The sequence below is a fragment of the Micromesistius poutassou genome (assembly GCF_964030765.1).
Source record: "Micromesistius poutassou genome assembly, chromosome: 7".
Classification (NCBI taxonomy): Eukaryota; Metazoa; Chordata; class Actinopteri; order Gadiformes; family Gadidae; genus Micromesistius; species Micromesistius poutassou.
In genome coordinates, this window is record NC_140277.1 from 11,537,425 (window position 1) to 11,555,228 (window position 17,804).

General features: G+C 50.0%; 1 protein-coding gene across 1 annotated transcript in view; it reads right to left on the reverse strand.

The window, feature by feature from the left end:
* inpp5a (inositol polyphosphate-5-phosphatase A) overlaps positions 1 to 17,492 on the reverse strand; it is a 31,843-nt gene extending 14,351 nt beyond the window's left edge. The window contains exons 1-3 of the mRNA XM_084470430.1: positions 17,413 to 17,492; positions 1,997 to 2,092; positions 1,151 to 1,225 (exon numbers count right to left, since the gene is read on the reverse strand). Of these exons, the coding sequence (XP_084326556.1) occupies positions 1,151 to 1,225; positions 1,997 to 2,071 (150 nt within the window). The 5' untranslated portion in view covers positions 2,072 to 2,092; positions 17,413 to 17,492. The remainder of the gene's footprint in view (positions 1 to 1,150; positions 1,226 to 1,996; positions 2,093 to 17,412) is intronic.
* Positions 17,493 to 17,804: the final 312 nt, after the last annotated feature.

Consider the following 17,804-nt stretch of genomic DNA (forward strand, 5'->3'; position numbering starts at 1 on the left):
GAAATTTAATCTTCCCAAATACTCATCAGGGCTCTCCATCGCCGCGCGGTGACAGCGTCGGGGATTATTAATTATACAATTTCGATGGGAATATCGACTAAACAAACCTATTAATCATCGCAAAAGTCAATAGGCATGGACACATTCAATCATGTCCCGGCCAATGATTACTCCCCTCAAAATACAATAATTATTTTCAAGAGCTGCCTCGAATTAAATTTCTGTCAAGCCGGTACAAGTCTAGCGGTTGACGAAGGATGCCATGGATTTTTCTCTCCCCCTCCTCCCTTTTTCGCTCCTTCTGCGTCTCTCTCTCTCTCCCTCTCCCCCTTCTCCCTCTCCCTCTCCCTCTCCCTCTCTCTCTCTCTCTCTCTCTCTCTCTCTCTCTCTCTGAGGAGAAGGAGCAGAAGAAGACGAGGGGGGGAGAGAGGCACGTGGGGGACATTTATCCTTTTGGAAAGGTAGTTTGTTTTATAAGGATCATAACACGGTGTGTTTAACTAGACCATGACCATCAGATTATCTCCCGTATCCCCATTATGTCATCCATCATGTCTGCGCGCCGGCATGGGGGACTGACACCCCCGCCAACACCCCCCCCCCCCACCCGTCCCACTACAGCACACCTGAACCCCCTCGCCCCCCCTCCCAGCCTCCTCCTGAGTCACCTACAGCCATATTGATATACAGCGCATCAGCCCTCACACCACCATTTTGCTAAGCATTTTCCAATTCTTATAAATTCTGCCTGTCATATATATTTCCTCTTTTACACCCCGTCATACAGAGTGATTTGTGCCGTCGTCCTATTTTCCAGTGCTCGGGTCTGGTCCGTTTAGTGTTGTTATTGGTGTTTTAGTTTGAGTTTTGTTTTGCAGTTTAATCGCTGATGGCTTCAACCCCTGGTGCTGTTGGTTGATAAACAGACAGTCATAAAACAACAAGGGGAGGGCAGTGGTTAGGTGTACTGAGGACTAAGTAAAGTATACACAGACCTGTGTAAAACAACAAGGGTAGGTCAGTGGTTGGTTGTACTGAGGACTCAGTGAAGTATACACTTAGAAAACAAGGTGAGGTCAGTGGTTGGGTATGTGTGGGGGTCAGAGAGGTTGAGGTGGAATAAAATAAATAAACCAACGGTGAGACTTACCGAGGTCCCATTGTTTTCCCGGAAAACATCCTGGTTGGCATATTTAAAAAGCTTCTTTTCAAGTTCGAGAACAACCTAGAGAGAGAGAGAGAGAGAGAGAGAGAGAGAGAGAGAGAGAGAGAGAGAGAGAGAGAGAGAGAGAGAGAGAGAGAGAGAGAGAGAGAGAGAGAGAGAGAGAGGCAGTGCCTCTTATTAATTGCTATGCAAAGCGAAGCACATGTTGGAACTGATGAACATTCAATTAATGGACATTGAATGAATGGTTATTGAATTAATTAATGTAGCAGTAATGAACTGCGCTGTGCTGCAGTGGTGATCAGAGCCTATTCACATCTGAGATTAAATACATTATTACATTATTTATCAGGGCAGATCAGGTAAAGGTCTCTCGGCGCTAAAGGGGTGATTTCACTTTGTTTTTTTTGCCATTGGTGACAAAATGTAATAATGTCCTAATCTTATTAATGTCAATGACATCAACACATTTTATACATAAATGATCATATTATATTATCTATATATCTATCTATCTATCTATCTATCTATCTATATATAAATAATTGTATTACCTATAAACCTGGATCATTGAATAATCCAAGTTTAATGTAAACAACAATGTTTCGTGAATAATCTAATCAGTATTATTATATGAGCTTTCATTTTTACGTCTTTGTGACGCAAGATGAGGTATGTGAAAGCGTCCATCAGCTGTCATCTGACGGACAGCTTCACGGTGTCCCAGGGTGCATCTGGTTACGTGACGATGGTAATAAGGTGAGGTAATGAAAACGAGCCGCCGCCAGCGCTCCGACGCGTCGCGTTACGGCGATGTTAACGTTAACGTACCTTCCGGTCGTTGTCGCTTTCTCGGAATATTAGCTTGTCGACTTCATTGGTGTCAGCGGCCTGGACCGTCTGCATAGTGGCAGTGGAGCAGAGGCTCTGGGGGGGGAGGGAGGGGAGAGAGAGAGAGAGAGAGGGAGGGAGAGAGAGGGAGGGAGAGAGGGAGAGAGATTACATTATTTTCATTCAGTCAAAAATAGTGTGGAGGGAGGAAAATATATCCAAAACCTTTTTTTGTTCATCACCATCAATGAAACAAACAGGGGGGCGGGTTGGGTTAGATATAAATAGTTGTACGTACAAACACACACACACACACACACGGTGTGCATTGTGAGGACCGAGGCGCAGCGCATTACCGCCGGCGATTCTTTAGTTTGTGTAACACCAGGCACTACTTCAGGAAGCATCTGAATGTTTTTTTAAAGAACCGGCACCACAAAGTACCACCTCACCGCGCCCCACTACCCCTTCTTCTTTATCCCAGTCTATGTACTGACCCTACAGGCCGTGTGCATGGTTAAATTCCCCTTTGTAGACCCCTAACAATTAGTTAAACATTCGACCATCTGTGTTTGAGGACAGTTGAATGAGGTAATCCTTCAGCCACTGGTTCCCATACCGCCAGGCAGCGGCAGGGCCACCCGATTGAAATTCAAAGCACAGACCAGATAATCGGGTCAAGCCAATATGGCGGGCAGTGGGGGGGGGGATAAAAGGGTCGCTTTTAGGGCTAAAATGTCACAAATTAGCCCTGCACTCCCCCCACACACACACACACACAAACCCACCAATACAAAGACAAATAAAACGCATAACAGGACAAACACCATACTCTAGACTAGAGCAGAGGAACCGTCCGAGTCTCTCTCTCTCTCTCTCTCTCACTCTCTCTCAAAAGCAACTTTCTAAAGCCCTAACAAATCGCTCCATCTTCCAGTCATTTAGGCCTTCCAAATGCAGGGTCAATATGGCCCCCTGGCAGCCAAATGCTAATGCGCTTAAGTGTGCTTAAGCAGCTTTGTGCAGCGAATGGGCCCGGAGAGGGGCTTCTGGAGACCAGCACGGCACCCCTACTCCGCTGGCAAGGAGTCCTGCTCTGTCCTGCTCATCAAACCACAATCTCCCAATCTAGCCATTTGTTTATTATCGAATGCATTTATCATAATTATTCAATGCAGAGTTTTGAAGTCTTCCTGATCAACGGCTCTGCGGTAATTCAGAGTTCGCGGCAGTAACATTTGTGCTATTCTAAATAATTGATGGATAAAACTATTTCGCACTCGAGCCATTTCATGGTCTGAATTGTGGTCTGAATTGTCATCATCGATTTTTTTTTTTATGTGCTCATTGTGTGCATCAAACGTCTGAACGTTCATTTGATCTTACAAACACAGCTTGCGGCATGACGTCTGGCCCTGCGACCGTGTGTCCCTGCAAGGGTGAGCGCGGCCTTGCGGCGGCGTGGCGACCGGTAGAGTGTGCGTGTGATGGATTGAGTGATTGATCCGTGTTCATTGACTTTGACTGATCAGCGTGTCTTACACACGCCTGGTCTGCTGATTGCGCGCCATTGATCACATCTCTCCTTTCTGTCACTCAGGAAGACAACTTCGGCCCCCTTCGGCCCCCTCCGAAGAAAGGGGCTTCAAACTGCGGTTCAACCCGGAAGGCTCTCCTGACTAATTTGAGCCAATACAGAGAGAAAAAAGAGACAGTGAGAGAGAGAGAGAGAGAGACACACTGGGAGAGAGAGAGACAAACTGAGATAGAAAGATGGACAGAGAGACAGAGCGAGATCGGAAGAGCGAGTGGGAAACAAAGACAGAGAGACAAAGACAAAAAGAGAGAGAGCAGGAGAGCGAGAGAGAAAGACAGAGAACGACACGTTAGCAGCCTCATCGTTGTACTTAAAGTGCCAATCTCCAAGACCCTCCAAGATTTTCATTTTTATCACCACTATCTATCGCCAAATGAGGTCACTCGATGATGATTGAGTCTATGGCCGACGATGGCAATGGCGTCTCTTGTATTTGCATTTCCATTCCTTGGAAAATCCCAAGCAGCGCCCAGTTTGTGGAAATGATGCAGAGCTACAGCGATAGAGTCCATCTTCAACTGACTTGTGTATTGCAGCTTTGTACGGGTTTCTTTTCACCGTAGATGCCGCCAAAGAGAACAAAGCGGAGATATTCGAGATTGCGACTTTAAAGCACATGTACCACTTCCAAAAAAGCCCAGGTTGAAGGCATTGATTGAATTGAATTAAAATGACATAAAAAACACAAAATCCTGAAACACACAAACTTAAAGAGAGTCGCACGGCAGGGTTGTTGACCACAACTTTAACGGCGCTCTCGGGCTGTGATCACAGCATCATGCCATGTGATAATGAGCGCTGTGGCCGATGGGCGAGCCAAGATTGATTTGAGGATTAAAACGGGAAGAGGCCCATCAAAGTGCCTGCACATTACTTTTAAAACATGCCGCCATTGACCGTGCTGAATTAAATTAGCATAATTAGTTTGACTCTAATTGCCTCCTCATTGGAAACATGTGAATCGGGAGGGAGGAAGGGAGGGAAGGAAAGGGGGAGTTGGGGGGGGGGGGGGGGGGGGGAATAAAGTAGGACTCAAACAGACATGAAACAGAGGTAGTTGGGACAGGGTGGAGACCAATAAGGCCAAGATACAGTAAGGGTCTTAGAAGTAGATAATGGCTACTGAACAAAGTGACTTGGTAATAGAGCTTTGGACCAAAGGTCAAGACAGACTGTTTGCAGAGGGAGGTGTGTGTGTGTGTGTGTGTGTGTGTGTGTGTGTGTGTGTGTGTGTGTGTGTGTGTGTGTGTGTGTGTGTGTGGTGAGGGGCCGCCGTGGAAGGCGCAGGCTTTGCGCTTCAATGGAAGATAATCTCATGACTGTCGAAGGAGGAAGCGGCTGTTTAAAAGAGCTCTCTATTCCAGCTGCTCCCTTAGAACAGAGGTTAAACCAATCTGTCCCACTTCAAAGAGCAAAGATTCAAACTCACACACACACACACACACACACACACACACACAACACAACAGCCAGACCTTCTGTCACTGGGCCTGCCTGGTAAACAGATGGAGATGGAGGGCCCAAATAGGGCCAACATAAGGGGCCTGTATGAAACTTAAACTGCGGCCCTTTGCACAACAGAGAGAGAGGAGTTAATACATTGCATGGGATGACTGGCTCATTTCAAAACGGGGGTTAGTTAGGGCTTCATTCAGCTTGGTCGTCAGTCAGTGCAAACTTTCAAACAGGTGGTTGTTATTTCCAAGCCTGCTTATCCTGTAAATAATATATACTATACCCCATATAATAGTGTACTGCTAATTTTACATAAACCTTAGACCATGCAGTCATTTTTGCAAGGACAACAATATACAGTATCAGGCTCTCCCCTACAGAGAGAGACACGGATGAGGATTTCCCTGGAAAGGACTGGGGGGGACGGGCGTGGCCCGTTGCCATCCAGGTACTGGCCAAATAAATGAGTCATCCCTCCTCCCCGGGGATGGATATCAGCTTTGCATCCCTCCAGGCCGGGTCGGCCTGCTCCCTGCCCAAGCCCACTACTCAGCATGCTGACGTCCAGCCCAATATAATAACCAAGAGGGCATGTAAAACATGCAGGTTAATACCTATTGGGCCGAAGGAGACATACGAGCTGAGAACAAGGTTGGACAAAGACACAGTGGAGGAGAGGGAATGCCGCACTGCTCAGTATGACTTGTTTCTGGTGGTGCAACCTGGGGATTAATTCTGGGAGCAACAGGGGAGGTGAAGGGACGTGGAGCTCCACACAATGACGACTCCCATTGAACAATTGCGGATACAACTTGGGCAAATTGACACTAGACAAATCCATTCCACTGATCACAAAATGAAGTCATACATTTCCAAATGTACAACGGCAAGAGCCATTCTTTAAAGCGTGATTCTGACTTCATATGACGCATGAAACTAGAGTCTTCCACTTGTGCCGGGGCTTCTTGAAACGGTCCGGTTTACGACAGCCCCCTCAGAACACGGGCGTCCGTAAGCTAAAGTTGGCCTACGTGTGACCCGTCCTCTAAAGCTCTTCCTCGTGGGTCAACCTACTGACCAACTGCTCCCTCAGCTCCATACAGGGGGGGGGGGGGGGCCAACGCACTCGGACACACCCAGCACACCCTCCCGTCCCTTCCCATGAACCCCGTGAGTACTGTGCGTGCCTGTTGTCGGGTGATGTGACGAGGAGGAGGCGGTGGTGACGGGGTTTGGTGGTGGTGGTGGTGGTGGTGGTGGTGTTCGTGGTAGGGGGTCCACCTCCCCGACTCAGCCCGGAGAGGTAAAAGAGGGCGTGCGGGGTTGGGACGATAATGGCCCCTATTTATCTCGTGCATAAGAAACATCTGGGAAACTTCTCCCAATACAATAAGGTGCATTGAGTGCTGCCATTCCTGCTACCTATAGGACCCCCGCCCCAAAAAAGTATTTGTGCCCCCAAATAGATAATGGACAGGCCACAAATCATCCGGGACAACAGGGCCGTGGGGTGTGAGTGTGTCTGTGTGAGAGGCAGCCAGAGTGAATGTATATTTTGTGTGTGTGTGTGTGTGTGTGTGTGTGTGTTCTCCCCCCTTGGTATTTAGCCTCTTTGCAGGCCATTCTACAGGGATCCATGCGGACAAATTGCCCTGCATGGTCGTCTTTGAGAGGCGGTGCAGCGCGCAGAGCTGAAACACAAGGGAACAGGCCCATAAAAATTCATCACTTTGACCCCCGCGACCTGCCGCTACTGGGGGGTACACACACACACACACACACACACACACACACACACACACACACACACACACACACACACACACACACACACACACACACACACACACACACACACACACACACAGAAGCAAGTAGCCCTCCATTCAACAACCCACACAGATATATGCACATGCATAGACACATAGGCTCATTCGAAACACCACCACACACATACAATTGTCCTCAAAAAGATTTTGATTACTCCTCCCCAGCGGCAATACAATAACACACACACACACACACACAATGTTTATTCAAAGATTTGATCCAGAACTTTGTCGGCGTTGAAGTGAAATGGAGTGAAAAAAAAAAGAAAAACCTGCTGATCTCCATCTTTCCGTGCACGCACACACACACACACACCAAGACACACACTTGCAGACACAATGTCCATGGAAAGACTCAACTCGAACAGGAAAAAGGCCACCAGATGCTTCATTGTGTGTGTGTGTGTGTGTGTGTGTGTTGTGTGTGTGTGTGTGTGTGTGTGTGTGTGTGTGTGTGTGTGTGTGTGTGTGTGTGTGTGTGTAAAGTAGTGGTAGTAAAAGGAGGGTGGGCTGCCAGGCTAGGCGCATTAAGGCCCCAAGAGATGGGGGACATTGTCCTGGAACATTACTGCCACCTGTACAAAGAGAGCCCATGACAGATCTCATCAGAGTCAACCCTCCCCTGCCAATTTAAATCACCAAAAAGAAGAATAAAACACAAAAAAAGCACACCGAGAAACCAGTGGCGGCAGATGCCGGCATGGCTGTTTAACGTAGCGGCTTCTCTTAACTCCTCAATAAGAGCCATACAATCAGCCCGCTCCATGGCCCCCTTAATGTGGCATTCATTTGAATGTTATTAGTGAGTGCTTGTTGTGCTCCTGAAAGGCAGGCCTTTTGGGGGCGAGCGATGGGACGCAATCGCAGCGGCCACTGGCGTGTTTCTCACATCACGGCTTAGGGGGTGGTGGCGGTGGCGGGGGGGGAACATTCATCCTCTTAATGGGAACACAAACCTGAATCTAACCAGCAAGCAATGATTATTTAACATTAAAAACTGCCAATGGGACAGCTATTGATAGGGTACAAACACTTACTAAGCACTTAAAAAGCATTAAGTCCCTTTTTAATTTAGTTATTCCACTATAGCGCTCGCCGGGGAAAATCAATAGGGAGGCAACAGCCGGCGAGGGTTAGGAAATATGCAGTTGCCGAGTCAATTAGAGGACATCAAGGAACCGATTGGTGATTGGTGTTTAGCACTGGTGGTCCAATAAAATACGCAGCACCGGTGGGATTCATTACCTCGCTGTTCGATTGAGGCCCAGACCAAACAAATTAATGAAGCTCTAATTCTACGCCTGCTTAGGGAGGCAGAAGCGCGCTGTAGCACTTTGAAGGCACACTGCTCTGCAATTATCTTGATATACTTTGGAAATAAAAACATCCCACAAAACACGAACAAGTGGGCTAAAAACAAAACACTAAAAATGACCTCCAATCCTGATCCGAAACCGTGGACGTTTCCAGCAAATAAAAAACGTTTCCCACTATTTTTCTTTTTTTAAATTTAGCAACCGAATTGTTAGCGCCACAGTGTCCTGGGAGCCTGGCCCGGGGCAGGAAGGTGACCAAATACGGACCTGCCCTGTTCCTTCCAAGCCCAGGAAGAGAGGGGGGAGGTATGGAGGGAGGGGGGAGCCACAAAACCCCTCAGCAAACACAAAGCAACACTGATTCATCCGGAGCACCATCTTTTAATTTGTTTGCACCATTTCATCTAAACGATGTGCTGGTCCACCTCACTGGGTTAAAGGGGAGGGGGGGGGGGGTAGAGACAGACAGACAGAGGCAGAGTGGGAGGGAGTGTAATTCAGTAAAAGGGGGGAAAGGGGGCTGGAAATAGGAAGGTGTTTGCGGGGAGGCAGTGGCGGGGTGGGGGTGGTTTTGGTGGGTCTTGACACCCCCACCGCAGGGCGCTAGGCAACCATCCGGTGGGTGGGCTTTGTGGGGGACATTTTACCAATTTTTCATGCCCATCCCTCTTGTTGTGACCCCGGTGCGGGGCCCTTTATGCCCCTGACAGCTCCGCGCAGGAAAACATGCTGCCGCTCTGATAGCATGAAATCGGGGAACAAAGACCCCCGGGGAGAGGAGAAGGGGCCCGCCGAGGCGCGCCGTGCTCCGGACCCGCCTGGCGCGGGACACAAACAGATGTTAGGACGGCCCCGGCGCTCACCACAGCCCCCCCCCCCCCCCCCCCCCCCAACAGAGGAGGAGGAGGAGGGGGAGGCCCTTGTCAGGGGTTGGGGGGGGGGGGCCTGGGGCCCCGCAGCAGCTTTGTTTCAGGGCTCCTCTAAGACAAAAAAAAGAGGAGCCACTCCTGCTGAAAGGGCCCCCCCTCTAGCAATATGGCCGCCGTAGATAAATCATGGGTGTGTGTGTGTGTGTGTGTGTGTGTGTGTGTGTGTGTGTGTGTGTGTGTGTGTGTGTGTGTGTGTGTGTGTGTGTGGGGGGGCTAGGGGTGGTGCAATGAATTCTCAATGTGCCACTTAATAGGGCCCCCTCTAAAATATGATGGGATTTTTTTTTTTTGGGGGGGGGGGGGGGGGGGGGGGGGGGGAACGAAGGCTTGAACGAAGGCTTGAATGAAGCCCAGAGACTCTTAATGTGTGAAGGCAGAGTTGTTTAAGAGCTGGCGGTGCCAACGTGGGCCTTTTTACGGCGGCGTTACAACGGCCCATTGTGCTGAAGGACATCCCTCTGTAACCCCGCGGCGCCGCGGCGCGTCCACGCAGCCAGGGCCACTTAAATCATCACCTCACCGCCGCCGCAAAATGAGCTGTAAACTACCACGCCGCATTACTGCCCGCTTCTTTCTCTTTTTTTTTTTTTGGGTCTCTTATTTCCATCCTTCATGAATCAACTCCTCCGACGGAGCGACGACCTATTTGCGTCCTTTGCTTTTGATTCCGAACGGAAATAATGTGACGGAATTTCAATATGTTGTTTTGCGGCACGGGGGGGGACTTGCGGGGCAACTGTTGCCAAGGACATGGACACACCCGTGTGTTGGGGGTGATGAAAGTGGTGTGCGTGTGTGTGAGTGCGTGTGCGTGTGCGTGCATAACCCTTATGTAACCACCATGGACCACCCATGCCCCCCACCCTCACTTCAATTCCCCCCCCCAAGTAAGGGAAAATCATAAACGGTTATTGTGCTCCCCCATGGACAGGGGACTGTATTAGCCCAGTTGGGACTGACCTCATACGAAGCAAGGCCCTCAGTGCCAGTCACAAAGAGACGCCTATCCTGCACGGTGGGCGCCTCCGTTCTTCTGCACTACATCAACGTGAAGAAACCACGGTTATCATTACTCGACTTCCTCGCTGCCGTTTCTCTTCTCCTCATGGCCGTTATGAGTTGCGTTTTTACACGGGCTCTCCGCTCCACTCTGACTCAGAGGACGGGGGGGGGGGGGGGGGAAAGCATCAATTGAGAAAATTGCGAGAGACAAACAAATGTTATTGACTTGGAGCCAGAGTCGATCATTCATCATTTATAGGAAAAATTGAGTGGCTTCCAAAAAAGAAAAACCACTGACCCAAAGATTTAATATCACTCTGAATTTGAGTGTGGGATGCCAGACTGATCGGATTATGATTACAAATGAGATCCCACATTACATTATTAAGATGGGAATAATGCCGATGACTACAGGACTACAAGACAAATACACAAGTTGCTTGTTGTGATTTCAAAAAAAAATGTCGGGTAGTCAAAATGCTTGTGCACACGAATACACAGACACCTGCTCACGGTGCCTTGAGGCGTAGCCTTCGTGCGGCCGCTTCATTCACAGCAGCTTCAGCTTGTGAGGAAGAGAATGAGAGAGGTAGCGGATGGGTTTAACATAGAGGTAGAGGAATGCTCCCGTCCTCCAGGCAACTTCTTGAGCCCTAGCCAGGACCTAGTGGACGCTGGCGGTTGGGGTGCATCACATTCAATTACTCACTACAGTGCGGGTGTTGACTACTAAACCCTAGAGTCCCAGATGGGCGCCGGACTCCTCCACACGTCCCCTGGACCTCTGCATCATCTGAGCGCTAAACACATCAGCTCTATAGCTCAGTCAGAGGGAAAAGTGCGTCAAGTGTGGGTCAGGGAGCAAGAACTCTGTGCCCCCCCCTCTGCTAGGCGCCGTCTTGTGCCAGGCTCTGAGGTCATCGTCAGAGCCTGGTTTGGACGGGTCACGCCATGCTACCGCTGGCATGGCGTGTCCAGCTGCCACCCCGCCCGCCCCACCACCCCCCTGCCCCGTCCCGCTGACAATAGCGATGGCGAGGGTGGCCGGGCTCAAACGGCCTGTTGTTAATGGAGACATGGCTTGTTCCTCGTTTGGTCAGGGCTTTAATTATACGGGCAGCGCTCCGATCAAAGCCGCGCGGCGTGTGTTTACGCCCCTCATTGGTGCGCTGTCTCTCTTGCTCTCTCTCTCACTCACTCTCTCTCTCTCTCTCTCTCTCTCTCTCTCTCGCTCTCCCTCTCTCTGTATCTCTCCCCTTTTCCATCTCTCTCACTTCATTAGCATACAGAGCAAACAGAGAGAGGGAGAGAACAGGCGCTGTTGTCCGGAGGGAATAGTCTCCCCTCTATATCGAGATGGGTTATCTCTGGTATAATGGGGCCTCATTGTGATAGATTGGCCTCCCTAAGTGAGATAATATGCCTTTATTGTATTGTCGGGAAACATCTCTGTCAGGGACTCTCTGGGGTAGCAGGCGATACACTGGCCCAGGGCAAACAGCGGCACGGCCAGAGTCCATCCGTGACTCCATATATATGTGTTAATCACAGGCAAAGCCCACTGCGATTCAAATGCACAGCCGTGACTTGAATGTGCCCTGTTTGTGGAAAGGTTGACATTTTTAAATGAATGGCGTCTCGATGGGGCCCTACCATTTAAATGTTTCATTTCTATAGGAATTTTTAAACTGTTGATCAAGGTGTAGGGGTGTAGGGGGGTGTGTGTGTGTGTGTGCGTGTGCGTGTGTGTGTGTGTGCGCGTGTGTGCGTGTGTGTGTGCATCCACCAGGATGCTGGAAGCCAAACAAGGTCATCCTCCCAAACGTGGCGGGTCCCTCGGAACAGGGGCCCAATCAGTGCTAGCCCACTGGTTAATAGATGGATGGGCCCCAAAATTAATTAGCCTGACTAATGTAGTGTACACTTAATTACACCGCCGCCTTTTGATTTATAGCTGCACACATGCTATTCAAAGTCAGGATAAAAATGGAAAATTATTTCCCCCGCCCCCCCCATCCCCGTTACTGTGGGAAATGGTTTGCCTGCCATTGGCTTGGAAAGGACACACCAGCCACTGCTAATCTTCTTGGTATATTGTCGTAAACGCAGCAAAGACATTCCAGAACTATTTTAGATATTTATGTCCTGCCAAAATTACAGATTTTTTTGCGGATGAAATTCAAATTATATTAGACAGCCAATGTATCACAGGAATTTAGTGTCTTTATAAATAAGACCTTTCAACCTGCAGGATCTCAACTGCACTGCAGATGTATGTATCGGGCTGTGCATCATTCATTCACACAAACGTTCTGGGACAAAGAAACATGGTACATGTACACTCAAACCGTATAGCACATCACACATAAGCTAAACATATAAAATCCCCATACACGCACATAGAATATACTGGTGCAATATACTGGTGCACGTACAGCGTCCTCCACACCAGGGAAAGCCACCCTTTAACGCAGGAGGACTCCATACCGCATGGACGGAGAGAAGGGGGAGAGCGACGACTGCGCCGCCGTACACTCTATTCCTACTGGCATGGGGCGTGTGCTACGAGCCCGTGTGAAAAATGAAATATCTATCACTCTGCCTTGTCATTACTGAGCGCTTTACAGCGTTCATTAGGAGTGGGGCTAGTCCCGGGCCCCACCTTTAATTTCATGCTGCTCAAGCAAGAGAAAGGACAGGGGACAAAGGGGGTAAGATTGATGCCTGGCCCCCGTCCCAGCCACCCACCCGCCCGCCCGCCTCTCCCTCTCCCTCTCTCCGCCTCGGCTCACAGATAGGGGGCGCTGCTCTAGGAGCACGGGCCCGGGACGAGAGCCCTCTGTGTGCCGGCCGGAGCAGCGAGGGGCCAGCGGGCTTAATGAAAGCCCCGGATGGGCTCCAATTAAAAGAGCCCGGCGTCGTGTCAAGGGGACAGTAGATCAAGTCAGCAATTAACCCTCCCGCCGGCCCCCATCAATCCTTAAATTGGAGCCGGCCGGCCCCGGCGCCGCACAATCTCTGCAGATATTAAATTTACATTCTATTACGTTTAATTAGGAGGGATTTTAAATATACTAAGAGTCCAGGCACGGCGCCCCGGGCCTGTCAGCCGCGCCGCTGATTCACGACCACCTGCGACCTCCGGGGGGAAGGCGGGCACGCATGCGCACGCCCACACACACACACACACACACCATGTACCATGCACAATCTCGCACAGACACACACACACTTCCCAACAGCCCAGAGTCTTCCACCTGCCTCAGACACACGTCGACGCGTAGGTGGGTTGGTGGTGCGGTGTCCTATTTTTTGATATAATGAATAAATACTAATACGATTTTATGGAAATACAATCTTGTAAATGTGGCTTCTTGCGTGGGAGCCCTGATTAAAAAGCAGCGGGTTCAAACTCCTACAGGAACAGGTTTATTGACCACAACAAAAAAATACAACTTTACATGACAGTTGGCTTGCTGTTTTCTTGGCCCGTTTGTGAGTGGGGTCGCGTCCTCAATCAAGTAAAAGGCCCCCGGACACTCAATGGCTGAATGCAAATAAATAGTGCTAATCATGTAACACACGTCCCTGACTGTATGGGTCCGACCTACAAAAAAAGTGATAGTCACCCTTTTGTTGTATTATCATTGATAGAAAAAAACAAAAACAAAAAAAAGTATTCATCCCTCAAGATCAAGGGATCAAAATCAAGGACACAATGCTCAGGAAAACCCCTGGATGGGTGGCCACCCCGTCTCAAAAGGTGTCTCCGTTTTCACACAGTTTCCCCCCCCGGACCATTGCTCCTTGGTTGACTACACCGCCTCCCACGCCCACCTTCTTCGGTCCCCTCCCCGTCCCAAGCATGAGCAGATTCTAGTCTGGGACCAGACACACCTGCCTCCCTCTCTGGCTGCCGGCCGCACCTCTCGGGGGGGCCGTGGGGGGCCCGGCCCCAGACAGAGCCTGTGAACCCCTGGGAAGACGAAGAGAGGGGAGCGGGGCATTTTTTTTTCGGCGGGGACCGGACCACCTCTAGGCAGCTCAGCCCAGGCATTAGTCTCCACGTGGCTGTGTCCTTTGTCCGGCAGTCAAAGGGCCGCTGAATGGGGGTCAATTGAAGCCAACTCCCTCTGTCGGTCACAATTAATGGGGTAGCCCTGGGCAGGAAGGAGGGTGGGATGGAAAGGGGGGTGGTGGTGGTGGGAGGGTGTGAGTCCTTTGGTTACTGATCCTGACGCGCAACCATCCCAGGAATTTGCCACCTGTATCCAACCTCATGGGGACAATAATCCCCCCCCTCCACCGCCCTATCCCATCCCCTCCACCCCCAATACTAGCCCCGCCCGCCTTTCCATCCCCAGCCCACCTCCCTCTAGTGTGCGTGTGCAGGTCAGTGCTCGGCGCCTGGACGTCCATTGAGGGCCTGGCGGCCCAGACGTCAGGGCAGGGTGGGTGAGATGTGAGCCTGCTCCTTGCCGACTGCTCACCCACAACGGCCGGGACGGGAACAAGGGGGGGGGGGGGGGGGTGGCGTGGTGCTACAATAGATGTGTGTGCAGCTGCAGATATAGGGACTCACAAAAGGGCTGAAGAAATGTCCAACCGGAGAAAAAAAAAAGGGGGGAATAAATGGAACCGACACACTGACGTGAAACAGCGCTCAATATATGCTTATCAAGCCATGTGCAAAAAGTAATAATGAAATCGACTGGAGAGAAAAATGTGAAAATGAAAAGATGAAGAGAGAGGGAGAGGAGGAAAACAAACGCGAGGGAGAGCAAGTGAGAATGAGATGCTTGTGCTCTCTCCCTCCATCGCTCTCCCTCCCTCCCTCTCTCTCTTTCCCCCTATCTCTCTCTCCCCCTATCTCTCCCTTTCGCTCTCCCTCTCGCTCTGTGTGTCTGAATCAATCTTCAGATAAGCATGGGAGATCGATCCACCCCGGCCCTCCAGCTACAGCTAAGCACTTCGGTGGACGTGCACTAATTGTCCTGCTGACATTAATTGTCATTAAAGGGTTTAAAACCGCTCGCTGGTCCGTGGGGTTAGCGTCACGGTTACAAGCCCATTTGTTTGTTGCCGCCATCACTGCTTTTTTAGCACCGCTATAACAGACATGGGGGGGGGGGGGGGTAGATGGAAACATTTGTGGCATCTTATATAAGTAATGCTTGATGAAGAAGCTACTTTCTTTTAAGTGGTCTGTGCGTGCGTGCGTGTGTGCATGCGTGCGTGTGTGTGTGAGAATCAGTTGTGTATTGCTTCATAGCCCATGGCTCTAACTTCCTGGGGTTTGCTTTAGTCTAAAGAGCCCCCCTACGTTGCAGCCACACCCCTCAGGGAAAATCAATCAGATACATGTGGCTGAACAAATTGGTCCCTGTGAGTGAGTGTGCCTGTGTGTGTGTGTGTGTCTGTGTGTGTGTGTGGGTGTGTGCCTGTATGTGTGTGTGCCTGTGTGTGTGTGTGTGGCCAAGGTGCATAAGAAAGGAGCGGGGGGGGGGGGGGGGTTGGGGGTTGAGGGAGAGGGGGAGAGACGGACACACACTGATGCAGGCCTTACACATCCCTGGAAGAAGGGGTCACGACCCCTGGCTCCACTCAAACAACATTTCAGAGTGGCCAGGACAAGCTGAGGGTGAGTGCTTACCTAGCCTGGTGTGATAAGGAGGTGTGTGTGTGTGTGTGTGGGGGGGGGTGTAGGGGAGAAAGTCATCTAGATTACTCATTGCCATTGAGCAAGGAAAAGACTACAAGAGCATCCCGAGGCACTCGATTGGCTGCTTTTTGTCCTTTGCAGCCCATGGGTCCTCTGCCAATGTGTACTTACAGGGGAGGGGGGAGGGGGGGGGGGTAGTTAAAGTGCCCAGGACACAAAATTACATGACTTACTATTTGTACCCACAGTTACTGAAATATGCCCTCGGAGCGTTTCCAACATGATATTTCTTTAACGCCGTCATAAAACATCGTGATGGCGTAATATATAACGGCACATCATCAATGGATAGCACCGCTGACAGAGAGCCAAACTTTTAGTGGGTGTTTTTCTGTATTCTGCCCGGGCCGCTCCTCAATGGCCTCAGTGTTTGTGCCATCTGCTGCCTCCGCGGCTCAACGGGTGGCGAGGGATCGACGCGCTGGAACACTCTCCCGCACCAACGTCTTTATCTTTCACATGATCCCCGTTTTTTTTTTGTTTTTTTCCTTTTTTTAATGCAACCTAATTACGGCACCGGAATCTAATGTACCACATCAACTTTGTGTGGGCCCTTGAATTGATCCGCTGTGCGCAGCCGAGGGAAGCCGCATTGAGTGGAAACATGTGCCGAGCCCTCACAGCGGCTTGGACACGGAACACACGGACACCCTTGCGTGCCCACAGCGGGACACTTGAGATATGTCCTCCAGAAAAAAAAAAACACAACTCCCCACGGCCGCAGCGCATCATGCTCCTTCAGTCACTTGAGCAAAAGAGCCCGCTGCATTGAAAAAAACTAAATAAAACCCCTTCCCCGACTCTTTCCTTTTCAACAGGCCACTGGTTGAATGCAACAATGCCCACACCTTGATCAGGCCCACTGACTCCAAACCTATTGTTGTTGTGAGAGCCAGCCAGCGATTGCCCCACAAGTGGTTTTCTTCCCCCAGAGGAGGCTTATCGTTAGGCACCACTGTCTGCGGTGGGGCCTTTTATGACTTGTTATTCCACTGAACCACCACCACCACCACTCACCCTCCCCTCATCTCCTCATTAAGAATGCTGAATGACTGCAATACCCCGGCCCTCGCTGGCCTCATTTGCACCAAGAGAAGGGAAGGAGGAGGCAGGAGGAGGAGGAGGAGATGGGAGAGCAAAAGAGGGAGAGAGGAAGGGAGAGAGAAAGAGTGGTGAATAGCGCCATAACATAACAATGCACTTGGAGGCTAGGTTGGCAAACACAGCTGGGCCAGCCCCACTGGAGTGGATAATGAGCCATAATTCTGAGGGGACCCTGAACTAGTAAACCCACTTTTACTGTGCCGTTTCCAACCTGAGTGCATACCCTCACATCAACGACCCACAAATAAAAATATCGATATGGCAATGCACAGTGTGCACTGGCTTTGTGGAGACTTTTGTCAATGGCATCATAAGGCATTTGACAGTTATACCTTCCTCGTGTACTGAAATAAACATAGTTAATGTATTGTATGTATGTATACAGACATCTCTCTCTCTCACACACACACACACACACACACACACACACACACACACACACACACACTCCTAAGTGCTTACCTCAATAACCTCCTTGGTGTCCAACCGAAAGTTGAAGTCCCCAAAGACAAAATACGGCAACTTTTCGAACCGTTGGTCTGTGATCCTGCAAAAAAAGGATACCATTATTAGAATGATTTAAAATAAAATGACAGTGTGCAGGGTAGGAGGGTGGGGAATTCATGAGAATATAAACAATCACAATTGACTCTCCAGGAGACTGTTAAAACCAATCAGAGCTACATTTGTCTTGCCTCAGGGCATCTAGTTTGGAGGACCACAGCACCACCTGCTGGTCTAGACACTGTGGGTGGAGGCAAGCTTCTCAGCTTGGCTATGAGCGGAACAACAGGACATGTGTTTTACTCCTAATTGAATATCAACATAATACTTTTTTGAGTGGTGATCTGGAT